Source organism: Callionymus lyra, chromosome 12 (assembly GCF_982586985.1).
Source record: "Callionymus lyra chromosome 12, fCalLyr1.hap1.1, whole genome shotgun sequence".
NCBI classification, from domain to species: domain Eukaryota; kingdom Metazoa; phylum Chordata; class Actinopteri; order Syngnathiformes; family Callionymidae; genus Callionymus; species Callionymus lyra.
This window is the reverse complement of record NC_141829.1, coordinates 17,225,737-17,240,320: the sequence shown is the minus strand read 5'-3', so window position 1 is coordinate 17,240,320 and position 14,584 is coordinate 17,225,737. Positions and strand designations below refer to the sequence as shown.

Genomic DNA, 14,584 nt, shown 5'->3' with positions numbered 1-14,584 from the left:
TTTACCTCGTGCAGACTAACAAAAAAAATATCCTCACTTGGAACAAATTCGTCGAATATTGTCCATGAAATATATTTCGTATTTGAACAAATATGAGGCATGTTCCCGTTTTGCAAATCCCACCAAAACATCAGCAGGCTTTACATACAAATAAATATAAACTCACCAGACTATTTTCTACGCGATTTACACTGGTTTTGTCAGTAACTCAGAAACAAATAGACGTAAACCATTTTAATTAAAATATAATAGTACATTTTAAAGTGTTCACTCATTATACATCGAAGGTTTTGTTCTGCATAAAATATTATGAAAGCTTTTTATTTTCCAAGTTGTGACATCATCCATTAGCAGATTAATCAACATCGTCATGAACAGAGAGCAACTTTAACCCCTTTCTAAACATCTTATTCTCCTTAAAACAGACAGTAAGTAATTTTTATTTGTATAGCGCTTTTAGTGACATCATCACTCTGATCCTGTTGTATGGGAAGATCACGATGAAAATATAAATGATCACTTTCATATTTTAAAAGATATACATCCTTAATAACCAGAAGTGAACAAATGTGAACACAGTTTATGTCGGATAAACACCAGGTAATATAAAGGAAATATAAAAAAGTTACCAGAAGATGTTTTTCAGAAAGACAGTAAATGTGACAAAGTTCAAATTTGCCCACAGATAAAAAGATCCTACGAGGATCGTAAAAAGTTCTGTAGCAGCAGTTGGCGATTTCCTCTTGGGTGCCCGGGAGCAGATGGAGAAAAGGCACTCATATCACATCCACACACTGACGTAGCTGCAGTGTTGTGCCTGTGGGTGTCAGACACTTCAGCTTCAACTGGTCCTCCAAGTAGTCCCGTGAAACAACAGAGGACCCGAGGTAGTCTGACAGCTGCTGAATCGAAACACTGTTTTCAGAGGAGTAAACTCCAGAGTCTCCGCTTTCCCGGCTGCTTTCGTTGTTACTGTAGAGTAATGCAGTGGAAAAAAAACCTTATATACTGGTTTGGTGAAATTGAGGAGGCACAACGTTCGTCCAGGACTGACCTGCTCTCGGGATGCAAACTTGCCCTCTCCACCCTGACAGCCAGGTCAGGGAGGTCCTGGATGACCAGCTCCGGGCACACAGAGACTTGGTCACATGACAGACTGGACTTGACACCGAGGTGGAGGAGGTGATGAGAGTCTGAAGGAGAAGAGTCATGCAGGAGCTGGAGTAAAGTAGTAGGAGAAAGGAGACAAAAGGGGGTTAAAATGGAGATCTTGTATGTGGTTGTGGTCCTGGGTGGAGGTAAGAACCTGTGTGAGTGTGTCCGGCAGCTGCACGGAGGGGAACCAGGTGGACTTAATGGTTCTGTAGCACTTGTAGAGGAAGAGCGAAAGAACCATCAGCACCAGGAAAATGGACAGAAGAGCCATCAGGAAGATTAAGAAGATCTGCCACCAGGGAGGAGTTCCTGCAGACACACAACTTAGCAGACATCACATCACCGTGTGGGTCCAGTACCTCCGGTGCTGATGCATTGTGTCCTTGTGAAGTTACTGCTCTTGTTGACGTACGAATCTTCGTACGACTGGACAGCGACACAGTAGAGGGTCTGGGGCCGTAGCTCATCAATGATTACTCGTGTGTTGGGCGTTCTCCTAGTCTTGATGCTCTGACAGAAGAAGAAACTGGTCACATGATCCGGTAGAAAGGACAAACGTGAAGACCCACCTGAGAGTCCCGGTGCTCCCAGTACATGATGTGGTAGGCCAGCGATTCAATCTCGTCCTTCATGGAGGTGTTGCTACTGGTCAGAGGGGCCTGGATACCCACCTCCAGGTCTCCATCCACAGGAGACAGATGCACACTGGTGGGCGGACCGAGGAAAGCTGCAGAGACAAACATGATGTTTGATGGTGGGCTCTCAAGGATTGCAAAGCCTTCTCTGCTGGCCTAAGAAATATCTTAATTACAAACTTTTTTATTTTTATTTTTTTATTAGTTCAGCCATTATTTGTTGCCAGTTTGCCTGGAGGCCATCACAGTCAGTTCTGCAGCCCTGAAGCATAACATAGGTTTTTGTTGACTGACGCAGAAATATAGCATATGCGTGTTATAACCTGCAATGGCTGAAGTTGAAATAAATCAGATTTATTATCAAACCCATTTTCAAGAAGGACTTTTCGAGAAAAGATGGACATCGTTAAGATAGTGATGGTAACCCCAAGGGCGACCTTGAACTATTTGAGTAAATGCAATTTTCTTAAATAATGTTGCGCTTTAATGAGGTTTTTAGTGATGCCTTTGTGTGTGACGCAGCTGTAGCAGGAGTGTTAAGAGATTTTGTTTTTCTCACTTAAGAGAGAAAAGCTGCTATTGACCAATGAGGCGTGTGTTTTGGTCATTTGATATGAGAGACGATTGTTTCAAGAAACGACATACAGATATTTTGAATATTTTCATACCCACAAGTTGTAATTGTGCTTATACAGGGTTTAAATGGAATAACTATCTCTCACTCTCTATAATACTATACTTGCGGTGCAGCTTCTAAGCTAACCATCACTTTTCACAGATTTATTTTGCGCCATGTTTCACATAAAACCGGGTTCAGGTCATTAAGTAAAACCAGAATTTATACACAAGGCAATCACATTTTTGGGGAAAAAATGTGTTTCATGATGGACCTACAAGATTATGTTTAATGCTGATAACTGCTGGCAGGGCTTTATTGTAAAAGGATAAATCTCTGACATGTTACCACGTTTAGAAACTTTGATTTAATTTGTAAAGAAATCATTTAAACGTTGACACCCCTAGTTCAAATGTTGCCCTCTCTTCCTAGTCTGGGTCTGCCCTGTGGTCAACGACAGAAAACCTACCATCAGTATCAGGGCAGAATTTGGTGGAGTTCCAGGCTGAGGGGAAACCCCCCACAATGGCTTGGACTCTGATGACGTAGCCGCCCTTGTAGAGGAGTTTCTTTTGGGTCAAGTCACAGAACCTACTCCTGGTCTCCTTACATAAGGGCAGGGAGGTCCAGCCATCATGCTTGTAATTCCTGTGGCAAAGAAGTTCCGTCAGTCCACCCACAACCCCTCTGATTCCCAATATGAGCCTGAAAGTACTCACGACTGGTACTGGACTGTGAAGGTCACATTGTCTGTGGAATTCTGGTTCCAGTCCCAGTGAATTTTGTAGTCAGTGTTCAGAGTTACCATGTTCAGGTTCTGTGGTGCTGCTGGTTCTAAAAGAGGGGGACTTGGGTCAGAACCGCAGACATTGCACACATGAAGAGTAAACAAAGTTTTACATCATCCATTAAACTCGACAACTTCACACATCACCATGTCACCAACCATTAGTAAAACTACACAAGTGTGTGGTTGCTGCAGCAGGTGCACATGGAAAGGGGAAGTGGAAGTGGCATGTTAAAATGACAACAGGAAGTCTCAATTGAAACACAGAGACAGCTGATCCTCAACAGCATCACGTGAACCAACATCCCAAATACTCCACTCATGTACAGTACACTTGTTCCACATAGACTGTATACTTTTACTTCACTACATATGCCAGAAAATACTTTGGTCCGGCTACATTCCTCATTAACCCTGCAGGAAACACTCCTGCCTTGTTGTGATGTTTACACTTTTACACGTAAACATTATGTTATAATAGCGTAAGAGTAAGAATTCTGATGTCAAATAAAATGATTTTAAAAGTTTTATCTGATGACTATCAAATTGTGCTCAAAACCAACATCGTTTCACTGTCTTTTCCCCCCCCTCTTTTGACCTTTTAAGTATTTGTTTTATTGGGTATTTTTGGATTGTTTAAGCGCTTTGTGACCCTGGTCTGGAAAAGCACTCTATAAATACTACTTACTTATTTCCAAAACAGGGTCCACAGAATATAATGCAAGTGTAAAAATAAGGTAAAACTAGATCGAAAAAAAGTAGATGAACAAAGTAAACAAAAAAAAGTAAAAAAGTAATGATAACATTATCAACATCAAATTAAAGTAAATATGCTCACACAATATGTGTCAACCTCTCTCCAAAATCGTATAAAATAACTTTATTGTTTCCTCAATTTGATCTCAATATTCGCTCGAATTACTTTAAGGGCGAAGGAAATGTGTTGACGTTTATAAACCAATTGTGTTTATATAATCGTGTACTTTCTTTGAACCTGAACACAGAGGAATGACTCATTGAACAGGTTTCGTTCGGTTCACACCTTCAAATTCTAATTCCTTGCGAAACTGTGACGTCAATTGTTTTAAATTCTTGATATCAACCATAAGAAACATGTCGATGAACGACAACAACATGTACAGTGAGGAGGAAGCATATTCACCGCAGAAACAAAAGCGAAATGTCTGACATCAGAGTAGAAACTGGACTTGAGAATCACAGAAAATGCTAAAGTTAGCACGCTACCCCCGGAACTTACCAGCGCGGCCGCGGACGACCAACATGAGCAGAGTCCAGCAGAGCTCCATCCGCATTTCCGAGCGTTTCTTAAACCTGGGTAACACAAACTTAAAAAGGGTGTTCTGGGCCAGTGGACCCTGAAACGCATACTCGTGAACTCGCTTTCACTTCTTCTTCTTCTTCTTTGTGTCTAATGGCGAGTGACTTTAAGGGTAATACCACCACCTACTGCACAAGAGTGTGTATTACATGTCTCTTATTCGCCGTCAATTGTGAAGTCCTCACTGCTCCTGGTGCTCCAACTTATCTCTCTGTGCCCAGCAGGGCCGGGTCTAGACAGGCATGTATGAGGGGGCAGCCACAAATCTTGAGGGGGCATTGTGCCAGGCCCCCTCTTGCCCCTGCCTAGACCCGGCCCTGGTTTGAGGGGGCACAACATTTATTTGAGGGGGCCAGGCCCCCTCTTGCCCCTGCCTAGACCCGGCCCTGGTGCCCAGTATCACTGTTAGAAGTTATATATGCCCTGTTATTCTATTTGGAACCGTTTTATCTCCCTTAAATACATAATACAATTTAATGTCACATGTTCACACATCTTTATTTCCTTTCCCCCCAATTGATGCAACGTATTGTTTAGACCTTGAGACTCATCGTGATAGCTTTCTCCAATTGTTTTTTTCTTTGTTTGTTTGTTATGAGAACAGAATTTTGTAATTTGTAAAATATTACTTCCTTTCAGGCTGTTGCTCCTAAGCTTTGGAACGATCTTCCTCTCTCTTTGCGTTTGATGGATCTACTGACTCCTTTAAGAAACATCTTAAGACGTTTTTATTTGTTCAGGCTTTTCCTTGATTTTCTGGAACTCCTGTTGTGTTATCAGTTTTATCTTTACCTTTAAAGTATATACTTTATTGAATATTGTTTTGATTGTTTAAGCGCTTTGTGACACTGGTCTGGAAAAGCACTATACAAATAAAAATTACTTACTTACTTACTTTCTGGCCACATACCATTGTTAATGCCATGTTTCGTTTATAATTCCATCTTTATTAATGATTTTCGTGAATTTGTGCTTTTTCTTCAATTGGTCTGCATATCCTGTCAGCCCTTAATGTGCTGGTATTTTGACAGCCAGACCTGCCTTTCAAATAAATCATATTCTTTTTTTTTCTTCTTTTAAACATTTCTTTATTGATGTTTTAAACACTTGTTTTTACTCCAGTATTGGTCCCTCTCCCTTCTGTGGCATATAAACAATGTATAAAAGCTTTATTTTTCCTCAGCCTTTTTGATAACATTCACTTTACATTCGTGTCTAGGCTAGAGAAAAGTGCTATACAAATTAAGTTGTGTTCAGTAGGGTCTAATTATTAAGGATACATTTCTTTGGATCCTGTTGCTATCATGTACCAAATTTGCTCTATTTTTTAGTCTCTTCAGTTGTTCACCATAACAGATGTTTTTTTCAGCATTTTTCTAATGTTTAAACTATCTGACCTCCTTCTGCATGTTCCTCTGGTGGACGTGCTGTCAGTCAGGTTCAGGTCATGATGTCAAACATTCCACTTGACATAATTTTATTAAAAAACAAACCATATTAATCTATGTTACAGTGTGCAGTCGGCAGAGGATCAGAGTAAACATTGATATGAAGTTCAGTGATTGTCCAGCAGGTGTCACATCAGTTTATACATTGTCACGACCTTTCGCTGCTGAAGTCGCTGCTGCAGTCACTGCATGCAACCTCTACTTCTGGCTGTTCAACGATGCTGACCGGGTCGTAGACCTCAGGGGTCGGTGAGTCACATGTGGCGGGTAAAGTGGCAGAGGGCGGAGTCAGCAGGTACTGGGATGAAGGCACCACTGTCAGTCAATGAACAAGCTGTGTGTGTGTGTGTGTGTGTGTGTGTGTGTGTGTTGTTTGGGATTCAAACTCTCACCTCTTTCCAGTGTTCTGGTATCATGTCATCTGGACACAGGAAGTGGGAGATTCTCTCTCGCTGCTGCACGGCGACCACGAGCAGAGCGACCAGCACCACCATGACCACTGCCATCACCACCGCCGCCACCCATGGGGCAGCTTCTTCTGTGGAACCAAAGACGGGTCACATGATATCCTGGCCAGGCGTGCAAGGATGACTGGTACCGCTGCTGGTGCTCTCGCAGACGGTTTCGCTGGGCCTGCTAGATCTTCCCTGGTCGATCTGGATGTGGACCGCCGCACAGTACCGGCTCAAGGGCTTCAGATCTTCCAGAACCAGCCGGTTCTGCCGGACACCATCAATGATCCGGACCTGAACGTGTGCTCTGTGAGTCAGTGTGTTTAAGGGTGTGGATTTGAACCAGCAGCTCTCACCTGCTGCTGACCCTCCCTCCAGTAGGAGAGGTTGAAGGTGGCCTCAGGAAAGGTGTCCCGCAGTGACGACACGGCGAACTGTGGGTCGGTGATGACGGCATCTAAGAAGGAGCCTCTGGAACGGAGCGCCAGCCCCGGAGGTCCAATCACAGCTGTACAAAAACAGCAACAGGACTGATGATGCGTGTATTGCCGTTGTGAGTCTGTGTGTATGGACTCACTGTGTTTAAACAGGTTGACTATGTTGCTGTCCGTCCAGTTGGAGGTCTCGGGTCCTCGCTGCGCCCACACTCTGCCGAAGTAGGAGGCGAACTCGCTGAAAAACCAGGCTGTGCTGTTCAGGTCACAGTGGGTCGTCGACGTGTTGACACAGCCCCGGATGACACTCTGGGATTTTAGGGGCCTGAGCACAGCAACTGTGATCATAATGTTGCCGCTGACAGGAGTCAGAATTGTGATGCATTTATTTATATTTATTTTTTACCAGAACTGGGCGGAATACAGCAGGTCGGCGGCGCCCCCATCAGGCGGATCCCACAGCAGCTGCAGGTTCATGTTGAAAGACGTCAGGCGGACGTTTTTGGGGGCGTCCAGAGCTGGTGACATGGAGACGGGTTGTAAAGGTTGACCATACATCCTCTTTTACCAGGTGATCTTCTCTTTTTGTGGACTGTCAGGCTTGTCTAGCCAGGTTCTATAAAATCCTTCAAATATCAGGGGTTTCATTATCTTTGCATCACAGATCATAGTATTCCTCCATAGTATAGTATCTATCTTTAATTCACCTCTTACAGTATACTTCATTTTCGTCACTAGCACAGACAGCTCAACCGCAGAGGATTTCACTTTTGATTTTGAGGTTGCGGGTTCTAACCCCACACTCAACATTGTATTCTTTAATGTGGTTAATAGAAGTTAATGCGATATTTTTTTCTTTTACCTAAAAATGTAACGAGTCGTAAAAAAACTGAAATTAAACACAAACAACAAATACACAAATCAATGTGAATACTTTCAAACGTAGTTATTTTCTAAATATTGCCTTTTCCAATATTCTGCAAATTAAATGACTCAAGAATTTTAAATATTGCACTTATTTGCATTATATACATTAACATGTTGAACATACAGGTTACGTACCTGCAATCTCTAATATTTTTCTTTTTTACCATAAGTGCAAAAGCAATTCTGTCTTTACAGTCTTGACACAAGTTTTCCACCATGCTTGTTTACTACACACCCTCCGATGAGCGTGCGCTGGTTCTGGCCAATAGCGAAGCGGCATCTAGGGACCACGCGCATTTAAGGTCGCGCCTGATTGGTCGAAGTGCGCCTTTAAGAAACGCTTGATTTGTACAATGAATAATTATAAATAATCGCTTTTTCGGCTTCTTTCTTTTTTATATAATTTTTTTATATTTTATAATAAAGGAATTACTCTGATTACACTATGTATGTACCAACGATGTTATGGCTTTTTATACTGCATGACCAATCTTAAGATTGTTTAAATAGCCACTGCGAGGTCATGAAGACAAGTAAACATGGAACAATACATCTCTCTTTTTCTTTTGTTCTGTGTTAAGGCATTTTTTAAAAAAATATTTTTGTATAAGTCATAATAAGGGACATTTTTTTGAGTAATGGGCTAACTAAACAATAAAAAAAACATCTATTTGTTTCTTGTTGTTTAGACATTATTTATATTCTTACATAATTAACATCAGAAAGATTATAATGATAATGTTCTAAGGTGTGATACATAAGGCCGCGTTATATTATATATATTAAATTATTATTGTATTTAATTAAAAAATATACGAATATTGAAACAGACAATATTGTTATTTGAGGAGTGAAAATGTATTTTTTTTTTGCTGTCATTTTTGAAATGCTTTAGATAAATTAATATATTTGTTTTCCACGATGTTAGGATTTCATGTCTTTTAAGGAATAGAAAATATGAGTTTAACTGGGTTAGACATCAGTTTCAAAAAACAAATGAAAAATATGACTCACGAAGAGCTAAACCAAGGTTAAAAATGGATATTTAATATAAATAAAAAGAGGCAAAAAAGGAAGAATCCCTGAACGCACGACTGCCCTCACGGTGTTCGACGTGATTCATCCATTAGAATTAAACACAGGCGTGAACGGCTCTGAACAGGTGTACACGCGTACTTACGGTAAACAATAAAAAAAGAGTTGGTCAGTACCTGAAGACGTGGTCAGCCCTGAGACACCGAGGACGAGCAGACACAGCGAGCGGAACATGATCGCGGCTCAGGAACTCGGTGTCGGAACAACAGAGACGAGTTCCAGTCAGCCTCGTATTTCCTGGTACAGTTTCCGGAACCTTTCGAAGATAAACGAAACTTAACGAACCCAGAGACGCCGAGAAAACGAAAGTAACGTGACGTCGAGAGACAGTTAAGCTCTCGATTCAAAAACACTGTCATAAAAAGAATAGACAGAAAAGAAACAACATTCACATCGAAACTAGGGATGTGTCCTTTAGTGATTAGTTAAATTACAACGATTCGATTCGTTAATATCGACTTCGATAGTGTTTCCGGTTACAAAGGAAGGTTATTTTATTGTGAAAAAAAGAAGGAAAAACTGTAATTGGAACAATCGTGAACAACTCTTGACTTTAAATGTCGAGGATCTCAAAGTAGATCTCACGAACTCTTAAGGTAAGGTAAGGTAAGGTAAACATTCAATTGTTTTTTTCCAATAGCCACAGAAAATACAGCAATTTTTCATTAAAAATATATCAAAATAAAATAAGAACAAGAACATAAAGAGAAAGAACAAGATGACACAATCTAAGTCTAAAGATAAAGACAAACAACATCGATCAAAGAAAAATAACAAAGACAAAGGATACAAAGACTAAAATAGAACAACATCCATTTATACGTAATATTAATCTACACACATCAGCTGTTGGGTTGGTAAACATATATTTTTATTTAAAAAGACAAACAAACATTAAATCAATACATCTAACGCAATTACAAGTGATGATCTTGAATAATAATCAAACATTTTTAATTTCACAACTTTAGAAAACGAGAGAAAAAAATAGGTAAAGTTGAGTAATAAACATTTATTTTAGTCAATAATCAAAGTTAATATAATAAATCCAACGCACACAAGGCGGTCGAGCTGCGACACGCTTCAACCGAATTGTTGACTGGCGCCATCAAGTGGCTGACCAAGAGAACTACATGAATACAAAGATGACATGTTAGTACTTTGTGGACTTGTGTTGACCCTGAAAGGAGAAAAGAGAAAGATCAGGACGAGGACATGAGAAAAACAGAACTCGTCCTCACCTTCTTTAATGCCTGCTGCTGTTGCAGTGATCTGACACTCAGTTTAGCACCGTAGAGCAGCAGAATCGTCAGCAGGACTGTCAGGCCACAGAAGCCCGCCAGCAGGCCCAGAATCACGACCCCTGAAATAGAGTAACAGCATGTGGACCTTAGCTCCCCCACAGGACCAGATCCACGTTCGTGCTGTCGTACCGGAGGCCGTGTTGACGGGCTCGCTGGTGAATGTGCACTCTGGACGCCCGGCGACGGAGTAAGGGTTGAGGAGTGTCACCACCTTCACACGCACACAGTACTCAGTGCCGCGCTGCAGGTACGAAACCACAGTCTCCTCTTTGTACGGCAGGGTCAGTGTGAACTGAAACACACACACACACACACTCATATGACACAACACCACACCAGTGGGAAAACCTGCTACTTGTGGAGTTGTTAAGAACAGAACCTTTCATTTTTATGCAACATTAACAATCAAATGTTGTGTCTTGAAAAGCAAGATGAAGTGAACTATACACTTTTTGTATAAATAATTATCTATGGTTCATTTATCTTGTCTGATAGATGAGCTAGATAAACATAGTGTAGTACCTCATTCTTACACTAGAGGCAGGGTTTAGGATAATACACAGATCAAGCTGGGGCTCACACACTCCAAATCTCCGAAAAGTCACTTTTGTAGACAACTGTGATTTCTAATTTAGAACTTTTTTTATATGTTGATTCATTTACAATGTATATTCTAATGCTGTCTAAATGGGGACACCAATTCACACACACATGCACATGTGTACAACACACACAAACATGCACACACGCACAAACATGCACACACAAACACACACACTCCCAAGCACACACACACACACACACACACACACACACACACACACACACACCCCCACACACACACACACACACACACACACACACACACACACACACACACACACACACACACTCACACAAACATGAACACACAAACACACACACGCAAGCACACGCACACACACACACACAAACCCACACACGAAAGCACACACACACACACACAAAACATGAACACACAAACACACACACAAACATGCACACACAAACACACACACTCCCAAGCACACACACCTACACACACACACAAACATGAACACACAAACACACACATGCAAGCACACACACCTGCAAACGCACACCTGCACACACACACACACACACACACACACACACACACACACACACACACACAAACATGAACACACAAACACACACACCTGCACACACACATACTCTGCTGTGTTTCCACACGTATTTCCGTTCGACCTGTCAGCATGTTCAGATGGTTCTAGAGGTCAAAGGTCAAAGACTTACCTGAGCCCCGTCGCTGACACGGGTCACCTCCAGCTCCAGTTTTCTGTAGAGACCCTGGAGATGCCGACGACGCTGTGGATGTACTGACGTAGGAACCGTGACCCGGAGGATCAGACAACTCCCACAGCCAGCCAAGGACAGCTCTGGAGGTCCAATGACGGCTGAGGAAGGAAGAGTCGGTCCAGATGTGGCTGAAGCATCTCTACACCTACAACTTCAAATCACACACACACGTGTACACGCACGCACACACTCTCACACACACAAATACACAGCCTCACTGTCCATCAGCGGCAGGAACTGCTCCGACAGAGTCCATTGGGAGGTCTGGTGGGTCGTGCTAGCTCGGACTCTGCACCGGTGCGTCTCAATTGGGTCGGTGATGACGGCTGTGATGTTGCAGGTCTGGCCGACCGTCAGCTCGTAGCAGTTTGAGACGGGACGCCAGCGGGTCTTCTTCCTGAGGACACAGAGGTCACACCGGCACCGGAACCATGCAGGTACCAGAATCCTGCTGAGGTATCACTATGAATAATAATACAATAATATAATGTTGAAATTATTCTGACATTCCAACAAAGCTGTTTTGTTATTTCGAAGGATAATGTTCATTACTCTTTTATCTCAAAACACAAGATAAAAAGATAAAGATAGATAAAAAAGAAAACTTGTTGGAATATTTTGTCGTTTTCCTGAATATTTCTGATGTAAGGCTTTTTGAGAGATATAATGATGGTTTATTATGATGTTTTTAAATACAATAATGCACTGTCATGAACTGTTTTGTCCTTTCTTTCTTTACTTTTCTTTCATCGTATTTATGTGGCCCTGATTAGGTAAACAATTGAAAATATTACTTATTCATTAAATTTGTTATTGTTTGTTTATTAAAAAATGGTTAATTACTCGTTCCAATCAAAACACACCTAGAAAGTAAAAAAAAACTTAAGGACTATTCTATGATTAATTTTGTCCTTTATGTGAAAGTTTCTTGTCCCTCAATCCATCTGTAAGGATTAACAGGAGACATTATGATGGTTGTTAATTTTGTTAAAATACAATTTTACAAGTTTTAATTCATGCTAATAAACAGCCATGAATGCATCACAACTTATAAATAATTTCTACATGATTTTTCCTTTTTTTCCTTTACTCTTTTAAATCGTATTAGTTTTCTTTTTTCTCCAAATGAAAAACTGAACTGCCCCTCACAACAGTCACAGTATATAATTTAATTTAATAATACAATGTGTCCATTAGGAAACCCAATTGTCCACCCCTCAAGTGTTGTGGGAGCCATGAGTGTGTGTTTTGTGCACACGGTCAGTACCCAAGCTGAGTGACCTCTACACTGAAGCGAGAGTCAGCGGGGGTGTCTGGTCCTGGCAGGAAGTGGATGAAGTGTTCCATGTTGAAGGATGAGAACGAGACGGAGGACGGTGGCGGCAGCAGGACACACTCGGCTAGAAGACACACACAGACAGAGACGCTCACATGTCTGACACCTTCTCACACCAAAAGGTGTGAAGTCTATGACCAACTATAGTTCTCGTGACGGTTGTAATGAAAGTTGTTGTGATCGTCTTGACAGTAGCGAGCGCACAAACAAGTCTTGTCTCGTATTATCGCAACACAATGTTGTATTGAAGCATCATACCTGATGGAAACACAAGGTTGTCATAATCAAGGGACCATTTTTTCACAAAAAGGTTTTCCTGTGTTGTTCTCGGTTTTATCTTGACCTTTTAAGTATATATTTTAGTTAGTATTGTTTTGATTGTTTAAGCGCTTTGTGACCCTGGTCTGGAAAAGCGCTCTATAAATACAAATGACTCTTACTTACTTACTTACTTATATTGTCAAAGCAACCCTACACAAACTAGTTCTAGTCAAAAAACAAACAAACATGGGTCCAAAGTGATCGAGTATTTACCGAGCTGCAGCAGGAGAAACCACCAGCAGAACATCTGTCCTCTGTTCAGGTCCATATCAGCTTGTGGACCAGAACCTGCTGAAAAGAGTTGACGCGTTCATCTGTTCTGCGAGTTTCTGTTTCTTCAGAAGTACCTCCCCCATGATGCTGTTTGTGTCTGACATCTGTATGTGTGTATGAGTGTTTAAAACCACAGGAAAAGTACCACTAGTGCTTTAATGTATGTCACGCCAAAGAGAACTTTAGAACCAATATATCAGATAATTTGAAAAAGGATTTCTGATAATTTTTTGCCCTAAAACCAAAAAATGGAAAATGTATCGCCCTAGGAAGCCATATTTGTGTGAGAGTGGACCAAGATCGAAGACCAAACTTCAACCCAAGGACTGTATGGATGGCAGGATGTGACATCATTGTGGTCCCGTCACCATGAACACCAGCTTCCTCCTGCATTGAAGGTAAATAAAAAAACCTGCCAGCTGATGGAAGCAGCTCATGAGTTGATTGACATTCAAACCTATGATCTGAGGTCACATGATCGCGCTCGTTGAAGCTTGAAAAGTATCAAATAAAACTTAATGTTTTCTAAAACATTCCATCCTACCTGACTTAAATACATTTTTGACGAGTCCTCAGCAGGTTCTTCTGCACGTCTTTGATCATATTTTGTTTTCACCATTATGGTAAATGGCTCTCACTTATATAGCGCTTTTTCTATGCTTATTCAAGTTACACATTCACCCATTCACACACACAATCACACACTGATGGCAGTAGGCTGCGACGCAGCACGCCAGCTGAACCATCAGGAGAAATCCGGGTATATAAAGTACATTTTATTAAGAATGCATATAAATTGGAATTATATACAGTCAAATAAAACGTTTGGATTGTTATAGTAATTATAGGGTATTTGCAATTTGTAATAGCCTTTTACGTACATTTTATTCTGATTTATTCATTATTTAAGGGTTTCCGTCATACTTTCTTTACTTTGATTCCATGGCCCCCTAACAACAGTGGGGGGATATTATGTGGCCCCTTAGCAAATTGAATATCCCAACCCTAGTCCATGTTTACGCAACCATCTATAATTAGCTCTCTTAATAAGAGTCTAATCATGATATAATCTCAATAATATTGGGGATTAAATCGAGCCATTA

General features: G+C 41.1%; 2 protein-coding genes across 2 annotated transcripts; both read right to left on the bottom strand.

The window, feature by feature from the left end:
* Positions 1–219: 219 nt before the first annotated feature.
* On the bottom strand, positions 220–9,293 carry LOC148068480 (uncharacterized). Its single transcript, XM_087804612.1, has 15 exons — positions 9,005–9,293; positions 7,273–7,384; positions 7,010–7,191; positions 6,789–6,940; positions 6,579–6,726; positions 6,373–6,518; positions 6,133–6,278; positions 4,452–4,597; positions 3,126–3,240; positions 2,876–3,054; positions 1,725–1,882; positions 1,515–1,665; positions 1,307–1,464; positions 1,055–1,218; positions 220–972 (listed from the first exon to the last, which is right to left on the bottom strand). Exons 1-15 carry the CDS (start codon positions 9,060–9,062, stop codon positions 777–779), a joined length of 2,211 nt encoding a protein of 736 aa, XP_087660738.1. The 5' UTR covers positions 9,063–9,293; the 3' UTR covers positions 220–776.
* Positions 9,294–9,737: 444 nt separating this feature from the next.
* Positions 9,738–13,562, bottom strand: LOC148068479 (interferon alpha/beta receptor 2-like). The gene is made up of 7 exons (XM_087804529.1): positions 13,422–13,562; positions 12,819–12,951; positions 11,770–11,948; positions 11,489–11,649; positions 10,322–10,484; positions 10,130–10,251; positions 9,738–10,068 (listed from the first exon to the last, which is right to left on the bottom strand). Exons 1-7 carry the CDS (start codon positions 13,474–13,476, stop codon positions 10,042–10,044), a joined length of 840 nt encoding a protein of 279 aa, XP_087660655.1. The 5' UTR covers positions 13,477–13,562; the 3' UTR covers positions 9,738–10,041.
* Positions 13,563–14,584: the final 1,022 nt, after the last annotated feature.

Bases quoted from the DNA above. Each gene is read 5' to 3' on its own strand.
- LOC148068480 (XM_087804612.1), bottom strand. From the start codon at position 9,062: ATGTTCCGCTCGCTGTGTCTGCTCGTCCTCGGTGTCTCAGGGCTGACC. The intron at 3,241-4,451 runs GTAAGTTCCGGG...CCCCTCTTTTAG, and splicing joins GGTCGTCCGCGGCCGCGCTG to AACCAGCAGCACCACAGAAC. The intron at 1,219-1,306 runs GTTCTTACCTCC...ACTTTACTCCAG, and splicing joins TGCCGGACACACTCACACAG to CTCCTGCATGACTCTTCTCC.
- LOC148068479 (XM_087804529.1), bottom strand. From the start codon at position 13,476: ATGGACCTGAACAGAGGACAGATGTTCTGCTGGTGGTTTCTCCTGCTG. The intron at 12,952-13,421 runs GTAAATACTCGA...TGTGTCTTCTAG, and splicing joins GTTTCTCCTGCTGCAGCTCG to CCGAGTGTGTCCTGCTGCCG. The intron at 11,650-11,769 runs GTGAGGCTGTGT...TTCCTTCCTCAG, and splicing joins GTTCCTGCCGCTGATGGACA to CCGTCATTGGACCTCCAGAG.